Raw genomic sequence first — 21,963 nt, forward strand, 5'->3', positions numbered from 1 at the left:
GCTGATGAATTATATTTGCTTATATTTACCAAATGTAATAATTTGTAAATGATTTGGGCACAAATTGTACAAAAACTATCAATTCTAATATAGTTTGCAATTAGCATATTGAATTCTAAGCATAAAAATACATAAGTATTTTTTTTTATTATAATTGTTGAAAGAAATGAATACTTTAATTCAGCAAAGACGCATTCAATGAATCAACAATGACAGAAATGTATTTATGTCATTAGTACTGCCATGTACTGTATTTCTCACGGTTTCCACAAAAATATTAAGCAGTAGTTCTTAATTTTCGATGATTACACAAAAATGTTTCTTGAGTATCAAATTAGCATATTAGAATAATTTCTGATGGATCATGTGACACTGAAAAAGTCAAGACTTGTGTAATGACGCTGAAAAATCAGCTTTGCCATCACATGAATAACATACAGAAAAGTGTTATTTTAAATTGTAATAATATTTCACAATATTACTGTTTTAGTGTATTATGGATCAAATTAATGCAGTCTTGGTTGAAAAAGACTTAAAAACATAAAAAAATCTTGAACATTTAAATGACCCCAAACTTTTGAAAGGTAGTGTACAAACAAATATTGCGTGAAATACTCAAGTTTTGTTAGACTATACATTTTTCTCAATACTTTTCAGTGTATGTATAAAATCTATATTTATTATGAACATTTTCTGTTCACCATCTGTGGTCAATGTTGCCAAAGGGTCTACAAAGAGCACTCCTACGATGCCTTAACATCCTTTTAGAGCAGAAAGCTCACTAGGTTTTGGAAGAGAGTGTGTAGCGCTGTAGTATGTGTCTGTTTGCAGCGAGTGCAAGTCTTAATAGAACGGTGGCAGTCGGCCATGAAGATTATAATTAAAACACAGAGAAAGCGACAGCATGCAGAGGAGAGATACTGAGCCACAAAGGCTGCACTCCTCTCTGCCCAGTCGAGCGCTCAGTGTACCATTGTGTCAAACAAATAACCCTCTCTTTAAAATGTGTCTTTGACCATATTATACCGAACCATTTCAAAGATGCAAATCTTACCTAGATTAAAACTAAAATGGTTTGAGGAGTATGATGACTAGATCTGTCAATTTAATTGCATGATATATTGATATATTGAGCATACAATAAACATTTTGTAAACCAAATTCAAAATATTCAAATACGTTGTGGAATAGGAGTAAATCCCTGAATAGACCTAACAAAAAGTGGCTTTAGAGGCTAATATATTGTTTATGTCCACTTTGTTGAACGCATCGCTTTAAACTGACAGCCCTAATATTTATATTAAGGGATTTTGGGTAGTTACTCAATGCATAGTCTCAGCCTCAGACGTCATGCCCACGGACCGTTGGCTGACCGTCTGATGCATATGGCACACAAAATTGGAAACACTTCAGGAGTTTCGAAGTTGTCATCTGATTCTACAGGTTTTCCGAGAGATGTGTTTGTCGCGTTTTTTAACGGTACGGAAACAAAAATGCCATGACACCAAACACCCTCATGGAAAAAGCAAGCCGTTGCGTTTACAACTGTGACAATGAGCGCTTCTCAGGATCAGACTCTTTAAAATACGTTTACTTCAGTTTTACACACTGGTCTGTTATTGTAGGGACATCAACGTGTCATTTTCACGCCCCTAAACATGACGAGCAACCAAACAAACTGTGATTGGTTGCTTTACATGTCAGTCAGACAGCCTCTGGGCGGTCCTTGGCCAATGAAAGCTGCTATGCGAGACTACTCAATACAGAACCTCTACAAACCTTATTAAGAAGTGCAAGGATCCCATATTTTAACGACATGAGAAATGCCAGGGGTATTTTGGCCTCTTCTGATGTGGCTGAATCATCCTTTGATTGTGGAGCATGAAATTGCATACTTCCAGACCAAAAGTGTATTTTTAATAATGTGCCAACCCTTTATCCGGCTGAAGCTTTATTAAACCTTAGACGTTTGTGATGAGTCAGAAGACCTGAGATCTGTCTTCAGCGGTAGCTGATGGAGTCGGCTTTTTGAATTTCTAGGCCGACAGAGGAAATCATTAGAGATAAATGGTGTGTCTAAGTGAGGCTCTGGGCGGATGACTCACCTCCCAATTTCCTTGTGCACGTCATAGTAATCAGTGAGTCTCCGCATCTTTCTTAGGATGGACGCCTCATCCTCCATCGGGTCATCTTTCTCCACCTTGACTACACACAGAAAGTCAAGAAAAAAAACAAATCACAGAGACAATTTCTGAAAGCCAATAAAATGAAGTGCCAAGCACAGGCTGCACATGCACAGTTCAAATGTTGCTTATTCTCACTTTTTAGTGTTATATTTTAATATTTCAACACATTCACTATATATATATATATATATATATATATATTTTTTTTTTTTTTTTTTTTTTTTTATCATATTTCATATATATTCTTGCAAATATGCATACAGTATGTTTATTTGTCTGAAAACTTAGTGGTATCTCTTGTTGTGCTTTGTTAACATTGTTTTCTATTTATTGTGAAAAAATGTTAAACAATTGTATTTAATATTAACTGAAAATGGTTATTTAATATTGGGTAAATAACAAAACCTATTTGAAATTAATTAATTAATACAAATAAATTAAAGATACATCTAAATATTTTTAATGTATTATATTATAATGCTTAGAAATAGAAATACAACCTCCTTCATTAAAGCAGAACTCGGCAACTCTAGCAAACTCTAGTCACTTCTTCGCTGATTTTCCCTTTTGTTGTCGCATGTTTTCCCCACGAGCTCCCCCTACAGCTGTGGGGCGTATATTTCACAACACTCACTGTCGTAATAAAACTCACTTGCGGCGGCCTCCTCCCCCCCTCTATCGCTGCTCATGTGCGTTTGTTATGATCGGAGCAAGCCAACTGTATCGTGTGGAGCTATGTCTACGGAGATGGGTAATACCAGAGCCCGTCTACGGAGAGCCTGGGCACTTCCTATTAGCCCCATTGTATCGATCTTGGTTGCAGTTCCATTAGAATTCCACTGGAGGTGATCGCGGGCGAGTGCACACTGAATGGGAGTCTATGGAGCTAGACGGCTAAATGTGTCTCTTTCACCCGATTGCCGTTGAGAAATCTCAGATTTTATTGTAGGTTTTGCAAGTTCAACATGGGTTTTAGGTCGAAAGTAGAATGAACGAGTACTTATGTCCTTTCAGTTTCTTACAGGTTGAGTTGTTGTTGCCCATAACACGCTAGCATTCTGCTAATGACGTCAGCATTCTGACGTCATTGACATTTTAAAAGACTTTTTAAAGCAAATAAGTGACTAAAAAATCTAACACCCAGCAGTGTGTAATTTCTTTGCATCTCCTTTCGAATACAACATTCAAATTACTAGACAAAAAATTATATCCTGAGAAAAGTGGATTTTGAGGGTTTTTCGCCATAGACCTCCATTCATTCTGCACTCGCCTGCGAGCGCCCCCGCATGGACAGAGACGTGTTACTGCAGCCAGTCCAGAAACCGGAAGTAAGCAGAGAGTGCCAATTCTCTTCCTATTAGACATTCTCTGGTAATACATCATACATGCGTGTGGTGTGTGTTTATGTCGAATTGCCGTAAAGCAATTCGTGTTTCGCGCTCGCTCTCGTTCTCGTTTCTCACGAGACTTCCAATTTCTATCTTGCCGGGACGGTAGTCCCTAAGTTGCAAGGTTGGTTTTCCGCCTGGGAACGCTGGGGGGAGCGGGGAAAGTCACCAATATCACCAGAACAGGTTGTTTAACCATCCAAATGATTTCTAGACAGTTTTATTAAGTTAAAAAAGTTACCAAGTTCTGCTTTAACAAAGTGCTCACCGGTGTGGACGGTCAGCTCAGCCTTGCAGGACACAGAACCGGCCAGATTCTTAGCAGTGCAGGTGTACACTCCTGAGTCATCTGCTTGAGTGTTAAGCACCACTAGAGAACATTCATTGTCATCGTACACAAATGTGAAATGGCTGCTTTCGGACAGCAGGATGTCTCCCTGAAAATCAGAGGAAAACAAGTGGAAAAGATTGACTAAGCAGCCATCCCACTGTTGTGATTTGAATTTGAAATGCATTTGTGTGGGTTTGAGGTGAACAGGGTAGTGAGGAGTTAAACAGAAGGCAAAGCCCTGAGGCAGGAGATGGAATATCCAAAAGTATTATTCAAAGCATAAATTAGCATGATTTGCAGTACATGATGATGCTCCCAGGGAGGTGATATGGCTAAAGGAAATATCAGACAGGCAACATTAGTGAGAGATCAGGTGGGAAACAGGCTGACGTGGTTTGACTTCAAGATCTAGATGAAAGTCAGAAGTCTCAGCTAAACTGACTGCAACTGATATGAGAACAACAAACGTAGACCACAGCATGAGAATCATGAAACAGCAAGAACTTTTGGTTTCAAAACACTCAACACAAGAATGTCTCAGCTACATGATAAACAATCAAAAGGTTCTCTTGTTGGCTGTATCAGTGAACACAGAACGTGTTTTTCCAATCCACTGCCCTACTTTTCCATTGCTTTTCTATGTAAATGCGCTAGACGGATATGTTTGACAGTTGTACTCGCGTCTCGCGCTAAAAACGCCATTCTAACGTTTAAAAAACGTGTTTAGACACCTTGCGGTTTCCACTGCCTACACCTCATGTTTTTGGATGTAAATACAGTGTGTGTGAATGGTCCCAAATGAAGAAAAAAATCCCCAGCAAGGTCCGTTTACGTAGAGCATGTTTACATAGAAAACAATGGAAAAGCAGCGCAGTGGAATGCAAAAATGCATTTTGTGGAAATGGCCCATACTGTTTCTCATGTTTTTTTTTGTTGCCGGAGTATCTGAGGCACAAGCATGGGCACAAGCTGTAAAGGCACAGCCCTTATCTGGAAAGGGGGGAGGGGAACAGCAGCTCATTTGATTTTAAAGATACACACACGAAAACATTGTGTTTTTGCTTCTACCCAAAAAGGGTAGATGAAACTTCACAGACACATTCTGGGGGAACCTACAACTTACATCTTGTAAAAAAAGACATAATAAGTCCCCTTTAAATGGGCTGTTTTTTTTTCTGCTGTTTTTACATGCCTAGTTCGCAAACCGAGAGTTGAATATTATAGATATTGCCTTGCCTTGCCTAAAAGAAAGCATTTTTTAATAGACTATAAAATCATCAAAAACTATGTTCTAATTAAATTGTGCATGCACTACAACAAAAGCACACACCTTGTACCAAAGGATGTCTGGGACAGGCTTTCCTTCAACCACCACTGCAAAACGAGGAGTCTCGCCTACATTCACATCCAGGTCTTCCATGATGGACTCAAAAGTTGGTGCCACTAGAGACAGAGAAATCAATGAGACTGAATATCTGCAATAACACAGATACTCATCCAGTTTGAATTCTGAAAAAGGCAACGTACCTGCCATTTCCAGGGTTAGGATGCAGGAGTCGCTGCCATACTTGTTGCTGGCGACGCAAGTGAGCTGACCAGCATCACTGCTCTTTACCTTGTACAGCTTCAGTGTATGCTGGTCATCATCAGGCATGCTCAACTCAAACAGACCCGGTCTGTTAGACAATGTCACTGCCCCTCTGAAAATATAATGCCACAATAACTTCTTGTTTTATTCAGGTCAACAACATTTACATGTCCTTGCAAATGCAAAAGAATGGTGTACATATTTTAGGTTATATGGCTATTAAATAGATGCAAGAAATAAAAGATCAATCAGAATTCAGTATGCAAATAGGTGTAAGACTGAAGACTAATCAGAATTTAATATGCAAATGTAGAACACTCCATCAATGTCATTCAGGGGAGTGACATTTACTCACACAGCCCTTACTAGCTGGCCTCAGTTACACAAATATTCATTTCTATATAATGTTTAATGTTAAAAAATGATGAAATACTAAGTGTTAGAGATTTTGAACAAACCCTAATTAAAATATTTAAGGAATACTAATACAGTGCTGTCTTAATCATAGCATCAAAAAATATTAGCATAGGAAAAACTTGAACTGCATGTCTGTATATAACAATTATTTGATATATTTGTGTACTGTATAGATACAGAGATATACATAGATTTGCAGCAATGCAAACAAGTCATATGTATTACTCTTGTGGTACTTTTATGCCTATTTTAAAGCTTGCAAGTTTAAATTCCTACTTTTAATGTAAAACATCCTACTTTGCATGTAAAAGAGTAACCCGGCATTCTTCTAAATATCTCCTTTTGTATTAGAAGGAAGAAACAACATAAGGAAGAGCAAATGAGTTTTTTGAGTGATTCATCCCTTTCGATTTTGTATTTATCAACAGTTTCATAAGTTATTAATAAGTATTAGGCAAAACAAAAAAAGAATTTTATAATTGATTCAGTGCAATCAAATTTAACAAGTAGCTATCCTGTGTATCATAATTTGAAAGAGTGGAAAGGCAAGACTTTCTTAATATATTTTAAAGCTCGCAAGTACATATTCTCATTAACTTTGTATGAAAAAGAGCAGCTCAGACATTCTGCTAAACATCCCCTTTTATGTTTGATGGAAGAAACAACAAAAAGATGAGTAAATTATGACAGGAAAATTATTTTTTTCAATGATTTATCCCTTTAGATGTAGTATTTATCAACAGTTTCATAACTTATGAATAATAATCAGGCATAGCAAAAAAGTATCAGTTGCAAAATGATTGAAAGCTAATCAAAATGCAAAATACCTCTTCCATGTGACCGATGCATTGACATGGTTGAGAGTGACTGTGATGCTTAAGGGCTGCTTTTCCACCATATACACAATGTCCGGCTTGTCAATGATTACAGGAGCCTCCTGGATGTACGGACCTGCAGACAGAGAGATAAAAGCCAGGCTCCTGCAGTAACTCATACATCTTATTGACCTGTCTGACTGTGGCTGTCCTTGTTTGCTGAGGCATACCTCTATCTAGCAGCTGCACTGGCTCGGTAGCAGGCGACGGCTTGCTAAAGGCCTTGCTGGAGATTGATAGCACCCTGAAGGCGTAGCGGACACCTTTAGACAGATTGGTGATAGTATAGGTGGTCTGTTTCAGGCAAGAGGCGATGATGGTCCACTGGATCGACCCCAGGGCCTGCTGCTGAACAGCATACATCAGGGAGCTAGGATCTGGAAATAGAAATCAATCATTTTGTGTTAAGTTTTAAATCTAACAAAAAAGGAAAACTGATTATTTATGGATCTAGCTTTCCGATCCATTTTTCAATTACACTGCAATGAGAGGAAACCGTGTTTGACAGTATGGAACAAGGACACTAAAATTTTAGGGCTTGGACAGTCAATGCAGCATTAAATCTGCGATTGTTTCCAACAACAACACCAAGACAGAACGTCTGTTGGAAAGCAATAAATAAAATGTTACTGTATAACAGAGCTACAAAACTATATTCAACAGGTGCCCATACTTGGAAATGTGTAAAGGAAACAAGAGCAGGTTAGGTCAACCATTCGTGCTGTTATACAACCAGCATCACTACACTGTTCTTCTATCAAAATTTATGCTACATTTAGTTTAATGAGAAGTTGCCAATAGACAGTGAGCACAAATGAGATCTCTTTAATGGAATAGTTGGTGCTTTTGAATCATTTTTGAAAGTTTGTTTCTATTCATTGTAATGGCATTGAAAACAGTTACCATAAAATGTTGTACATCATATAAAACTTCTCCATTGGTGTGAAAACGTCTTATAGGTTTGAAACGACATAAATTACAACAGAAATTTCCTTTATGGGCAAACTTATCCTTTAATATCTCTATTTCTCTAAGACCACAACAACATTAAGCAGAGACTTTTGTTAAAAAGTGAAGTGCAATATTTCTGCAGCACTAATGGCACAAAAAAAGAATTGTAAATTAGAGTAATAAGTCTCCCGTCTTCCATTGGTCACAAAACAAGTAGCCCGTCTTACAAACTAAAACTTTTGGTTGAACCTAATTAGGCTGCCCAAACAAACACATTGCAATTATGTAGTGGTGCAGAAATCACACTTATTTTTTTTTAGCCTTGCTTCACCGATTTTGCTCTTAAACCCCCAAAATAAACTCCCCAGTAATCTCAATTTTGTCTTTAGAGTTTCAGAAGTGATCTCAAACTCAGATTTGCCAAGATACCAAAGTCTGCAATAAAAATACAATGATAACTCATGAGCATTTCTCATCAAATGATTTCATAAACAAATTATCCCAAATCATACTATAGCTCTGTACTCTTCCTGTATGTCAAAAAGTCTCTATTCTTTTCCCCTTAAGTATTTTAGGAAACATCTGAGACACAGTGGATATTTAAATGAATCTTAACTGATAACTCCATTATCCTACAGCTATGAAAGAGTAACCACTGACCAATTAAAATTGTCCTTTGGAGAACTTCAAATCTTTAAATGAGACAAGTTACAGTACAAGAACAGTTTCTAAATTAAATAAATAAATACATAAATAACATGCATAATTATACCAATGGACGAATCCAGTCTTCTGGGTTTCTTCCAGCTTAGCGTGATAGTCTTGCCAGTGATGGACTCAATGACTGGGACCCCATCTGGTGGGTCAGGAAGGATGTCTAAAACAGCAAAAGTATCAAGTTAGAATATTGGAAGACCAGAGGAGTCTCTCACCACTTCTTACACATGCATGCATATGCTTCAGACTTAAAATAAATTGTAGTATTATTTCAAACAGTCTGAGATGTGAGTCGTAGTGTTATTTTGAACAGTCTGGGATATGGAAAAGATCATAAATAAGCTGTGGTTATCTGATGCCAATCTGGCTGCTAACTTGGGAGTGCCTAACTAATCCTCTGAGTAACTCACATCAGCAGTAGGCACAGTAAATCCAAGTCCTGCTGAAGTGCCCTGAAACGCGCAGCGTTATTCAATGTGTTTCTATTTTCCACTGAAACAGGGAGACAGGGCGGGACATATCTAGCAGCTCCTCCCCTTTTTTTAAATAGCCAATAGCGTTTCATTTATATAACAGCTCGGCAATCTATTAGATTGTGGCCTCTAGATTTAATATGAAACTGTAACTAAAGCAAAACAGTAAACATTATCAGGCTGAGGATGTGTAGTTTGAAAAGTGTTTAATTTATGTTGGTGCATGACACCGATGTTATCTCTTCTACTCGTCAGTGCTGTTTCTAATGCAGAGTCTGTCTAACAGTTTCTCCTCCCTATCTCCTCCTTATCGCTTTATCTTTATTTCCATTTTTTTAGAATTCAAATGGGTCCGAGTCCGATACGTTCTGTGGTCTGAGCCGACTCATATGACATATGATCCGCTCTGTGCTACCGTCGTGTCTCTGGATCAGAGCAGACTGTATGAACTGCGATGGTTTACGTGACACTAACATGAAACCAGACTGCAGAAGTGCAGAGTGATGTCTTCAAAATCGTTGATCCATATTGGCTTAAGTGAGAGACAGTAAGTTTTGAGCGCTTATATCTTCTAAATGCAAATTTTTGGAGCGCATTAACTTATAGATAACCTTAAGGCTAACATATTCATACTAAAAGACAAAAAAAACATTAAAACATTTCATTTGATCAATGAATTTTGTGTGAATTTTCTATTGGTAAGCTTCAGACCTTTTTAAGTTGCTCTTTTTCAAAATTTTCAAGTTGTCATGCATAGCTAGCAGAAGCCATGACGATATTAAACTCACCTGTCACATAAAGATGGGCATAGCATGTGGCCTTGCCCACCTTATTGGATATGACACACTTGTAAACTCCTCCATGGGCATGACAAACAGAGCGGACCACCAGGCTGTGAACATCTCTGACTGCAGAAAAGACAACAAAAAGAACAATGTTATATTCCTGGTATTCCCACCACTCACACAATCATTTCCATAGGGACTGCTTTCTGGAAAGGCTCAGTAGATTGTAAGAGAATTGAATTATGGCATCACTAACTTACATTGTGTCATTTTTCTGTCCTCTGTGCTATCAATTCTCTTGCCATTGTGAAACCAGGTTATGGTCGGATACGGCAAGCCAGCCACTTTGCACCTGAGCACAGCCTCTCTGCCCTCGACTACATCCAGATCATAGAGCGGCTTGACAAAATCAGGCATGGTGAAACGTTCCACCTCATTCTCAGGCACTTCGGGCTCCTCGGGAATGGAGGGCATTTTTTCCAGCTTTGCTCTGGTAAAGATAAACCAACATTTTTCATAAAAAGATATTACATTGTAATGCAAAACATTTTTGAAATTTTTTTGATTTAAGGAACACTTCACCCAAATATGAAAATCGTCAACTTGAACCTGTCAAAGCACCATTTATATCCTTGCAAAAAGCAATCTATTAGTTTCAGAAGACTCGGAATATGGTGCACAAGTTCTATGGATGACATTATAGTGCTTTTATGGCATATTTTGTCCTATTTGGAGCTTGACAGCCACTATGAACTGTCCTTATATGGAACGTTACATGGACAAAATAACAGCTTACAGATTTGGAAGTAAATAATGAGAGAATTTTTGGGTGAAATAAGTTTATAAAACATGTTCTGAGTGAAATATAAGTAAAAGGTCATACATTTGAGAGGATATTGCCGGTCTGGGCTCCTGCACATACAGCTCCGCTGCACATTCTGCCTCCCCATATGAGTTATGTGCTACTACTGTATAGAGGCCCTCATCTTCATTACTAACATGAGAGATGATTAACGAGTGCCGTCCTCCTTCTTTCAAGATTCGAATGTCATCGCTTTCCTCCAGAGAATGATCTGTTGAAGACATGACACACAAATGACCCAACCATCTTGATGTTATTTTACAGGGACTGACACTGGTAGGCACTCAAGGGAATTAGACTCATACCAAAATGGCTCCAGGTGACCTGAGGAGGTGGCGTCCCGCTGACCTTGCAGTCAAATCGAGCATTACGACCCTCGATAACTTCCAGTACATCCAGCTGACGGGTGAAGAGGGGCTCTATGGATGCTAAAACCTTTAGCTTGGCACTAGAGGTCAGCTCCTCTATAAATTGCATGTTATATGAAATAAAAGACAGGTTAATAAGGGTCATGCAATTAGTACAGATCATGTCATGAAACCTTTTGCCAAAAGGGTCATACCTATAATGCTATAGCTTTTTTTTTGGTGCTACTGTAAAGGGACAGTTCACTCAAAATATGAACAATCTGTCATTATTCACCCTCATGTGGTTCCAAACCTGCATGACTTTCTTTCTTCTATGGAACACAAATGTTAGGAAAAATGTCTGTATTTTTTCAATGCAATACTCTTTTTGGACCGCACTGACTTTCACTATATGGACAAAAACCACTGAAACATTCTTCAAAATATCTTATTTTGTGTTCTGCAAAAGAAAGTTAGTCATACAAGTAAATTATTCATTTTTGGGTGAACTGTACCTGGGAAATTGGTACAGTTGGCACAAAATATCTGTAATAAAAATGAAAATGGCTGCAATTAGGGAAGCCACTCTGGCTCTTTTTTGTGTACAGCATAAATTACTTGTGCCTCAGAATGCACAGCTGAAATGCTGTCATGTTATCTTGTGTTTGGAGGCGGATGCCTGGCGTTTGGGAAGGCAACCGTGCAAGACAGTTCCGGGAGGTCATTATACCAAATCATTGTGATGACAGACATTGGCTCAGGCATTTCAGAATGACCAAACCAACATTTGAGATGCACATCCTCTTTTGAGGCAAAGTCATGTGAATTTTTGTGTTACACATTGAGGGATTTATTCGGTAAGTGTCTTTCCATTGTAGTTTATGCAGGTTTTCTTATCGGATAATCTGCCTCAAGGTCTTTATGCGCATTTTTAGAAATGTATGCGCATCTTGGCATTTCCATCCAGTGCTTTTTATGCCATATCCCAAAATTTCACAAAAATATGTGGATGGAAACATAGCTAATGATGTGTTGATATCAAAGTGTATATAAAACCTATACCAAGCTGCTCACCTTTAGCTGTGCTCAGTTTGCAGGTGTACGTTCCACTGTCATCTTCATGTACAGAGTTAAGCAGCAGCCTGCACCTTTTCCCGTCAAAGTGCATCTTACAGTTCAACAGAGCTGGCTGGATGAGTTTCCCATCTGACAGCCAATCAACATCTGTGTCCTGAGGGCCGATCACATGACACTCGAACAGGGCAGTCTCTCCTGCCTTCACCATTACATCCCTCACTGGGCGAATGATGGCAAGGCCTGGCTCTACTGGACGAGCTGGAGTAAAAACGATAAAGATCAACCAAAGAGAAGTGGAAAGGGAAAAAAACCCTTTTGAGGAAATCCAGAGAAGCTTAAAGTGAATGCGTTTAATCTGCTGTAGACGTAGCCTGTTAATAGCTCGTGTAGTACAGCAGAGCAGAAATATTAGATGAATACGCTAATACATGGTCTGTCAGCATAATCCGTTCACGGCTCAGTACGGATCAGCTCAAAATTATACTCAGAACTCAACATCGCCAGATATGAGACTCTGTATTTTGGCTTTTTCAGACTTAAATACCAGTATACCAAGGCTAATGTATATTATAACAAGGCTGCATTTATCTGATCAAAAATACAATAAAATAGTAATATTGTGTAATGTTATTACAATTTAAAATAACCATTTTCTATTTTAATGCATTATTTCTGTGTTGGCAAAGCTGAATTTTCAGGAGCCATTACTCCAGTCTTCAGTGTCACGTGATGCTTCAGAAATCATTCTAATATGCAGATTTTGTTTAGATGAAAGTTTTAATATCTTTTTTAAATATTGACCCCAAACGATTGAACGCTAGTTCACTAAATTAACTGCAAATCTTGTTAATCGTGCAAAGTTGCAAAAAATGCATTAAACAGCAAGACTGTTAAAAAATGTTATTTAGTGCATAGAAATCATTGTACAAGAATAAAATTGTACAACGACTGAAAAAAAATTATTCGTATTAAAACAAGGCATCCAACAATCTCTTCTGTAATTATGAATGCACTTCTCATGTAAAAACTATTCACGCCATGCAAAATGACCCAAAGGAGATTCATGTGTAATATGGCCAGACAATTACTGGCTGACACAAACCTCACATTATGCTGACTAACCATCATTCACTGACTAACCATCAAACACTGAAATCATCTTGCTGCATTAATAATTTGGAAAATCCTATTCATTAAATATTAAAAAGGTGATCATTTGCATTGCAAATTTGACAAGCCAAGTTTATAGCTTGCAACTTTGCCAAGCTACAAACTGCTCATAATGTAAAGTACCTCAACTACAGTATGTAATGAAGGTAATGAATTATGAATGGATTACTTATAGTTGTCTATGCATATTAAGCTGGGAAAGAAGAAAGCATTTCAAGAAAAATTGCACACATCATCTTTAAGCAAGCAGAGATATCAACACTTGGTCTCCATGGTTTATCATGCTTATGATTCCCAAATGAACACAAACCATGCATGACTACTGCAGCTGAAGCCCTTACCTTTCACCTCCAGTTTGCCCTCACACTGCTTAGTTCCATACTCGTTGATGATCTTGCAGGTGTAAACGCCAGTGTCTGACTTCTGTGCTGATTTAATTACCATCTCAAAGTTGCCCTCCTCTGTCTCATGGACGATATGCCGTGGGCCTGTTTTAATGGTCACTCTGTCTCTCAGCCTGATACGAGGGAAAATAAAAGTTGTCATGTCAGTCCATCAAGAAACAAATGAACAAACAGTCCATACTGTTTAAATATATATGAATTGTTTAGGTAATACTTTATTTCGATAATCCACTTTAGACTTTCTACTAACTGTACGTAACTTTGCAACTACATGTCAACTAGCATTAAACTGTCTGTTTAATATCTGCTAACTCTTTTAGATGGTTCCCCAACAGACATTCTACTGACTATGAGTAACTTTGCAAGTACATGTCAACTTATTCTACTAACCCTAACCTAACAGTCAACTGATAGTCTAATGAGAGTTAACTGACATGTAGTTGCAAAGTTACTGATAGTTATTAGAATGTCTAAAGTGGACTATCGAAATAAAGTGTAATCACTGTTTAGTCTAGACAAATAAAGGTAAAGTTTTGAAGTGTGGAACGCACCAATAAAGTATGGGTTTAGGCTGTCCACTCACTCGAACAGACATGGTCACCTCTTGACCCTCTATAACGGTTTGCTCTCCAATAACAACCTGTTACGTTGGTAAACACACAGAGGCACATTTTTCTTTTGTAAAGATTAACTAACTAAAAATATCAAATGGCAATGTGCAGTCAATGACAAATTTTACATGCAGAAAATTAATCAGCATCTCCAGGTTTTCCAAAATAGAAAAGGAGAAGAATTGTCATGTTTTAGTTTATTCAGAATATGTCCACATGATAACGTGCACATGAATATCCCAATCGCTTTTGAGCATCTAAACGACTTTTCCAGAATAAAGGCTTAAAAACAACATGGGTTTTTACATGAAGTGCATGTACAAGCAGTGCATGTAAAAGTCAAAGTATTTTAAAATCTCTGTCTTATTCTCTGATACCTGAAAGGCTGGAGGCTCCTTGAATCGAGTGTCCACGATCTTCCTAGGCTCAGGTCCCCTGTAGGAGGAGAAATCCATCCCCTCCTCAAGAGGACTGAGATACTCCTCATCAGATGTGATGGGACTGCTGACGTCCATGGGTACACCAAGGTTCCCACGCTGGTCCTGACTGGGCTCTGTGAGAAACACCAATGAGATTGGAATGGATTTTACAAGCAGTACTTTCAGATTTGCATTTGCACATGTCCACACTTGGGAAGATTTTCAATGAATATAGTCAACATTTATCTCAATAACACTATAAACAAAATCTGCAGGACAATATGTTTTGTTTTTTGTTTTTTTCCAGAAAACAACATCACAGATGTGAAATTCACAGAGAATTACTTTTTGCCTTTGGCTCTGACAGAGAGAAATGGATTAGAAAGGTGAAGGGTTAAAGACATGGGCCGAATACAAACCAGCATCCCTGAGGAGAAAGGATACTGTAATCCCAAATCCAATTTCATAAAAGTCCAATGACAATGGGAATGCCAGTTTTAGGGACAGATTGCTTTCAAAAACCATCACAAAAACAGAGGACGAAGAATATATACTCAGAAAAGTGTCCAACAACAAATTTGTTATGCTATAGGAAATTTTCTATGCCATTCAGATGATCAGAAGAGATGAATTTAAAGCTGTATGCATTACACTCTACAATTTACAAAAGAAAAAATACAAATCAAACCTGTAATACTTCTGGACTACAACAAATTTGTGTGATTGCTATGACCTTGCAATCATTTTTTACATTTTTTTTAATTGTTTAATTTAAAATTAATTTTAAATGGTTTGATTGTAAAATGTATGCTTATGTTTAACTTTAACTATTCTAGACAGATCACATTAAAACAAAACGCCTTATGAAACACTGCTCGTGTACACTGAAAAGTTTACAAAATGTTGACAAAACTTTCAGTAAATCATCTCTTTCAGAATGCACATTCTCTTCCAGCAAAACTGACTAAAATGATTGATGACTTGCTTTGTATTAATGCCACCTGCCAAGGAGGATGGTTCATACTGTAGCTATGATGTAAACTAAATGCTATGGGCTATTTTACCCTGAAATCCTTCTGTAAGTCCCATTTCAACTTCCTGTTTCAACAAACGGGAAAGAAAAAAGTGCTTGCCAAGCCATTTCATAGTGTCTTTAAGTTGCATCCATTCAGTCTAAAACTAAACTGCTGATATTGATTTTTAAAAAGGACATACAGAAATAAGCTACAGTATGGAGAGTCATTCCTTAAGCGAGATACACGTGTAAACACTTGAAACCATTTGCCGTGAGAGGCCTGAAGCAAAGCTGTGCAGTGAGACTCGGCCATGCATGTACCAGAAGAAAAAATAGACACCGTGTCTCTTCTTACAACAGCTTAGAACATACATATACATTACCATGAACTCGGGTATGATTCTAATTTCAAAGCGGTAACATTTTTAAGAACTCCAACGGCTTAAAGACAGTGATTCATTTAACTTTACTCTAAAGAAAAAAAAAGAATAAAACTTTTAAACAAACAGGGTATCCAAAAGTAGCTTAAAAAATAGGAAAGGATGGTCAAACTCTGTAATATTGTTCTATTCTCTGGAAATCCACTTTTACAGTCCTCTTCCCTATGTACTAAGTACTTATTATAGATATTACAATAACTGGGTAAGAACTAGGTACTAACCCTGAACCAACCCCTAAACTTTAACTTAACCCATGTAGTTACCTTATATTAACCAGTACTTTCTTAGGTAAGTACACATAAGTGCACGTACAGTACTGTAAAATAAAGTGCAACCCAAATTCTTGAACACAAACCTACCTGGCCCTGATCCTTCAGCCAGACCTCAGCCATGCACTAAGCCGACACCGAGGGCACCAGCGCATGTTCAGTCCTGACAGTATTTGTCTTAATATGTCAGCACCTTAGATTTGCACCTTAGTGAATGCCCTCGGATTTCAACTGGTAATCTGGTGTAGACACTACCCTCCCTTGCTCTTTCTCTCTGGCTCTCTCGCTTTCTATAAGACACTACCTCTCACTTTCACATCAGAGCAAACAGATGCAGATGTCCTCCCTTTTTTCCATTCAAGTCAAAGGAACTTCCATAAAATACTTATCATAGCAACCATCCTATTTATATGCCTCTTACAAACTCTCTCACTTCTGCTGTAGCTCAACAAACTTATGGTTTCATGAACTATAAAGAAAATGTCTTTCATGCAGGTCTTTCATCTGTCGATAAAAGCATTCTTGATTTCTCAGGAACAACTGTCTGTCGTGTTATTGTGGAAAATAAAAGCCTACTTGGCTAATGGCAGGTTTAACAACAAGCTGTCAATGAAGTAATACAAGGATCCACTATATATGAGATTATTAAGAGATCGTTTCATGGAGGAAGGAGCGCTAAAAATACCCCTGGTATTCACCGCCCTAATAAGGTAAAGCTTCTCTTTCTCTTTCTAACCATTAGAACAAACAAGGGTCCACTAGAAGAATATTAGAATATGTACTCAGACATCTCCATCAGACAAATGTTATTTCTTTTTTGTAATTTCTGCAATGATCCCTGAATTACTTAAGAATTGAAACATGGTAAAATGTGTTAAATAAAACCTAATGTTAAACAGAAACATTAGGAGAAAAAAAATACACTACATAAAATCAAATAGAATACGTTACTTTATCGTCCTCAAAGTAGAACATTTATCTTCGGTTTCACCATGCAATTTAAATAACACAACAACAACAACAGCAACATAAAAACAGTAAAAAAGACATCATAAAAACAAATGTAAACATTAACCTTACTGTACACTTCAACAAACACAAACATAAATTCATTCTCATATGTACATATAAAATAAAACGCTAAAGAAATAATAATAATGATGATAATAATAATAATAATAATGCAATTCCATACTTTCTTTTTAACACCAGCAAATGAAAGCTACTTCCACTTGCCAATTTTTTTGTTAAACAAAGCAACTGAAGACAGTAAGTAGTGGCTATGACTAACATTTCCCATTTGTCCAGTCTCATCAACGTATGTGCTTCCATCTTTTTTTACCACTCATTATGAGGCCAGCACGCAGTTAAACAATTCATATGTTCAATTTAACCTCTGGGTTGCTATGGTAACTATTCAGGCGGAACCATAGTGGGAGAACAAGAGAGATCTCAAGGAGAGAAGGAGAAAGCAAAGAAGCACAAAGAAAATAACAGAGGAGGCAAAACAGAAGCACTGTGCAACCAAACAGAGTGATCAAAACAGAGCTGTCAGTGAGGAAAATGTTTTATGGTTAATTTAATGATTATTTTGCTTTAAGGGTGATTTAAACACCAACACAAAGATGCAAACCCTGCAGGGCTGCATGTTGACAGAGTGACTCACAGCCTTTGATCCTACATGGATATCTGAAGGTACTGAAATTCACTCTAAAATCCCATACGTTACCCTTTAAACTCCCACATCCTCAACTCAAGTTGGAAACACAATATGCTCATCCTTGCTGCTCAAAAGTATATGCTCAAAACATTCACTTGGAACCTTTCTCTGCATGGTTTAAAACCAAATATCTAGCTTAAGGCAAGTAATATGTTTAAAATGATCTGATGCTTCTGATTTGATACTAGACATAAAAAATGAGGAAACCTAATAGCTGTCTTCTAAAAAGATGAATGGGCGTTCGTGCACACATGCTGTGACGAAGAAACCTGAATTCCTTCATTTTCATTGAGATTTGCAGCGACATGAGTGATGGCAACCATTGGCGGTTGCCACAATCCTGAGCAGAGTTCAGCTTTTTGGCAATAAAAACGAATGCGGTGAACAATAGGTCTGTCACCTGATCCAGCGGTTGAGTAGGAATGGCAACTAGCAACCAACAGCAGAGCAACATTCCGCCAGTGTGAAGGAACAGCTTCACCGTATAACACTCACCTGATTTGATGAAAAGAGTAGCGCTGCTGGACACCTCGCCCACCTCGTTGGTAGCGGTAACTGTATATGTTCCTGCATCACTTGGCTTTGTCCATTTGATGAGCAACGAGTGCCTTTCTCCCTCTACCTTTACAACATGGGTTGCGCTGTTCTTGATCTCAGTATTGTCTCTTTTCCATGTAACTGTATATATATAAAAAAAGTCTTTGTTACCTCCAGTAGCAAAATAATAAAGGCTAGAAAGTACAGCCTTATTCCTGAGACACCCTGAATTAGCTCAAAAGTAGCCTGTTCAAGTGTTGCTGTCTGAACATAAAGAACTGATAGTACTGCTGAGCTGACAATTTGCAAGCTGTTGCCTTTACAGATTGTACTTTTGAGTGAATGATTCAGAGTCAACAGGGACTACACCATGACTGCCTCCCTGTGATGCTCGTGTATTGCAGTTTCAAGTCAGCTATGCAAGATGCTAAAGGTTCTGTTTGAAGTTATTACAGCAGGAATAAACTAACCTTCGGGGAGAGGGGTGCCACTGATGATGCATTTTAAAAGGACCTCTGTTCCAGTGGAGGCCACAGTGTCCTGAAGTGGAAACTCAAACACAGGAGCCTCTAAAGGATCCTCTCCTGCAGACACATACGAGTCGTCTGAAGATTCTGTAATAGCAAAAGAGATATGTCAGAACCAATAGATGTGATATTCCTCAAGTGTAATATCTAGGGCTGGGTATTGACACAAATTTCACAATTCGATTCGATTTCGATTCACAAGCTTGCAATTCGATTCGATTTCGATTACGATTAGATTCGATTCAATATCGATTATTTTGGATATCAGGTACAATACATTGCAAATTTTCTCAAGGAAAACAAATCTCTTAACTATTATTGTAACTGGGAGTCAGTTGTAGCCTATAGGCTTCATTAGCCTACTATAATATTGAAGGTAAAAATTTACTTATTTGTATACAAACACTTAAAATACAATTTTATTTATTTTTATAATAATAAAGTTATATGAAATTATATACAAATTTAAATGGTGGCTGTCATAAAAAACTTTCCAGATTTATTCAAACATGCATTAAATATTGAAGAACATTAAACATTATAATGAATATGTAATATGGTGCATATATTTACCAAAATGCTCCTCTCTAGAGTACCTTTTTTTAGCTGACTAACAAGTTTATGGTCACTGGATATATGGTTTTTCTGAGGTAAATGTGACGTTACATGACATTGTTTACTAACTTCTTTCCACGTTTGAAACAGTGATTGAGCGATTCCATGAGACATGATACGGACTTCGATAAGTTGTACTCTATCTTTTAACACACTTTCAGATGCTCATTCATGTTTATTTCGCGCTGTAACTGGTGTTATTAATGCGGAAGAGTTGCTTCCGTTGCTTCTGTTGCTTCTCTTGAGCTGAGCTGCGTCGGAGCGATCTCACGCCACAGCGCCAAAACGGTAATTATGTTTTTGAATTTCGTAAGAAAATGGACGTAATTTGAAATCTGAGACTTTGTTTCATATCAATAATAACAAAGCACAAAGATGATTGTGATTTATTGGATTGGATGCGCGCAACAATATTCCATTCATTCATCAACTGAAAACAGGATGACTATCGATTCTTGGGATTTAAGAATCGATATCGTTTCGTAAAAATGAGAATCGATTACGATATTTTTTGCCCAGCCCTAGTAATATCCAACTTGGATATTACAAAGTCAAAGATTTGCATCCCACTGGATATGCCTTAATTTACCTAATTCAGGGGACATTGGTCTTTGTCTGCGTCCTCTTCCTCTGCTTCTTTGGGGTCTTTCCTCTTTACCAGTGCCACTTTTCACAGCCTTTTCATTCTTTTCTGGAGGTGTATCCGTCTCCATTGGCTCCTCTTCGATAATAATTTTTGGTATGGTGAGCTTTGGTGCCAATGGAAGAGGAGTCACATCCAGCTCCATCTTTTCCTCAGATGAGGAAACTCTTGGAGGTTTGGGGGGAGCTTGGACAGGGCATTCTTGAATGGCTACCGTTTCTCCTTGCACCAGAGGACTTTCAGGCCTTCTTTCCAGTTTTCTCAGTGTGACCTCTATTGGTGTCTTCCTATGCATTGACTCATCGTCTGGTTGAGGAACTTCCTGAACACGAACAACACGTTTTACCAGTGGACTTGCAGGTCTTGGTTCCAATTTGCGTAATGTCATCTCCAAGACATTTCTGGATGGAGATGCAGCTCTTCCTCGAGAGCGCTCTTCAGCCATGGCAGTTATCTCTACAGTTGGAGACCTTCGAGGACTATCTCTGCTTGGGCTTGGGCCACGAAGTCTTGGAGATCTTTGTCCGGGTAAATCAGAAAGTGACATGGCCTCTGGAGGGGATGGTTCATGCCCAAATGTGCTTACCATCTTGGTAGATGGGACAAGCAGATCACTTTCAACTTTTTCCAATGGTTGTTGTGCCAGCTGATCTTTTCGTCTGCGAGACGGTGATTTCGGAGGTGATCTTTCTTTGGCTTGCTCTCTCTCTCTCATCTCTTGCTCTCGCTGAGCACGCTCTCTATCCTGCAGCTTTTGAAGAACCTGAGGTGGGATGGGCTCTACCTTCCCTATAGGTTGCCTGCTCCTGTGAACAGTAGAGAGCTGGTCTGTTGAGAAGGATTTCTTCATATGTGGTTTACCGACAAGTTTTTTGATGCGCTGGAGCTCCTCTGTGAACTTGTTCTCAATGTCCTGCACCTTCTGGGAGTAACGGGGTCTGTCCTCCAGGGAAGCAGCCCGCTGTTTGAACATAGTCCTTCTCTGGGCTGCATCTGCCTTCAGAGCCTCACGTAGGTCTTCTTTGGAGCTCTCCCTCGAGATCCCCAACCGGCTCCCTCCTTCATCAGAGTCAATAGACGAGGCTCTATTAAATCCAGCCCAAGAACGTCCGGATATAGATCCCTCTGGGTTATCAATACTTCTTCTGCGCTCTTCAAAGACTCGCACCTTCTCAAAGATCTTGGAGCTAGCTCTCATCAGTTTTGGTGAGGGCCGAGGTGTAAGTTCCTTGCGGGAATACTCGCTGACGGGGGTTTGTGGTCGGGAGTCTTGAGCACTACTCTGAGACATGCCTGAGGATTTGGGTTGCTTAATCTTCTCCTCAAATTCTCCTGGTACTGTGTCTTGATATTCAGTTGGTACGACAACTTTCTTGCGTGGGGCTAGGGGTGTGGCAGGGGACGAACCAGAACGGCTGAGCAAAGGAGAGGCAGTAGAGCGGCCAATTTTGGGGGAAGGGGGTGGTAGGACTTGAGGGGGAGATTCCCTCGAAACTTCTTCAGATGGGCTCCTAAAAGAAGGTGTTTGAGGGAAATGTTCTGTTAGAGTATGGGGTTATGCAAGGGGTGAGCCCAACTGTTTGGATAAGGACTTTG

The 21,963-nt window shown here is 38.5% G+C and overlaps 1 protein-coding gene across 5 annotated transcripts in view; it reads right to left on the reverse strand.

The window, feature by feature from the left end:
• The window catches only part of spegb (striated muscle enriched protein kinase b), an 80,593-nt gene that overhangs the window by 16,089 nt on the left and 42,541 nt on the right, over positions 1-21,963 (reverse strand). For all 5 annotated transcript variants that reach the window (XM_079882001.1, XM_079882000.1, XM_079882003.1 and 2 more), the window contains 18 exons: positions 20,314-21,878; positions 19,053-19,196; positions 18,541-18,723; positions 14,560-14,735; positions 14,123-14,211; positions 13,509-13,684; positions 11,995-12,255; positions 10,879-11,037; positions 10,595-10,784; positions 9,972-10,201; positions 9,715-9,834; positions 8,509-8,613; positions 6,956-7,162; positions 6,738-6,861; positions 5,433-5,605; positions 5,236-5,348; positions 3,843-4,011; positions 2,106-2,205 (listed from right to left, as the gene is read on the reverse strand). In XM_079882001.1, the coding sequence (XP_079738127.1) occupies positions 2,106-2,205; positions 3,843-4,011; positions 5,236-5,348; positions 5,433-5,605; positions 6,738-6,861; positions 6,956-7,162; positions 8,509-8,613; positions 9,715-9,834; positions 9,972-10,201; positions 10,595-10,784; positions 10,879-11,037; positions 11,995-12,255; positions 13,509-13,684; positions 14,123-14,211; positions 14,560-14,735; positions 18,541-18,723; positions 19,053-19,196; positions 20,314-21,878 (4,284 nt within the window). The remainder of the gene's footprint in view (positions 1-2,105; positions 2,206-3,842; positions 4,012-5,235; positions 5,349-5,432; positions 5,606-6,737; positions 6,862-6,955; positions 7,163-8,508; positions 8,614-9,714; positions 9,835-9,971; positions 10,202-10,594; positions 10,785-10,878; positions 11,038-11,994; positions 12,256-13,508; positions 13,685-14,122; positions 14,212-14,559; positions 14,736-18,540; positions 18,724-19,052; positions 19,197-20,313; positions 21,879-21,963) is intronic.

The sequence above is a fragment of the Squalius cephalus genome (assembly GCF_949319135.1).
Source record: "Squalius cephalus genome assembly, chromosome: 9".
NCBI classification, from domain to species: domain Eukaryota; kingdom Metazoa; phylum Chordata; class Actinopteri; order Cypriniformes; family Leuciscidae; genus Squalius; species Squalius cephalus.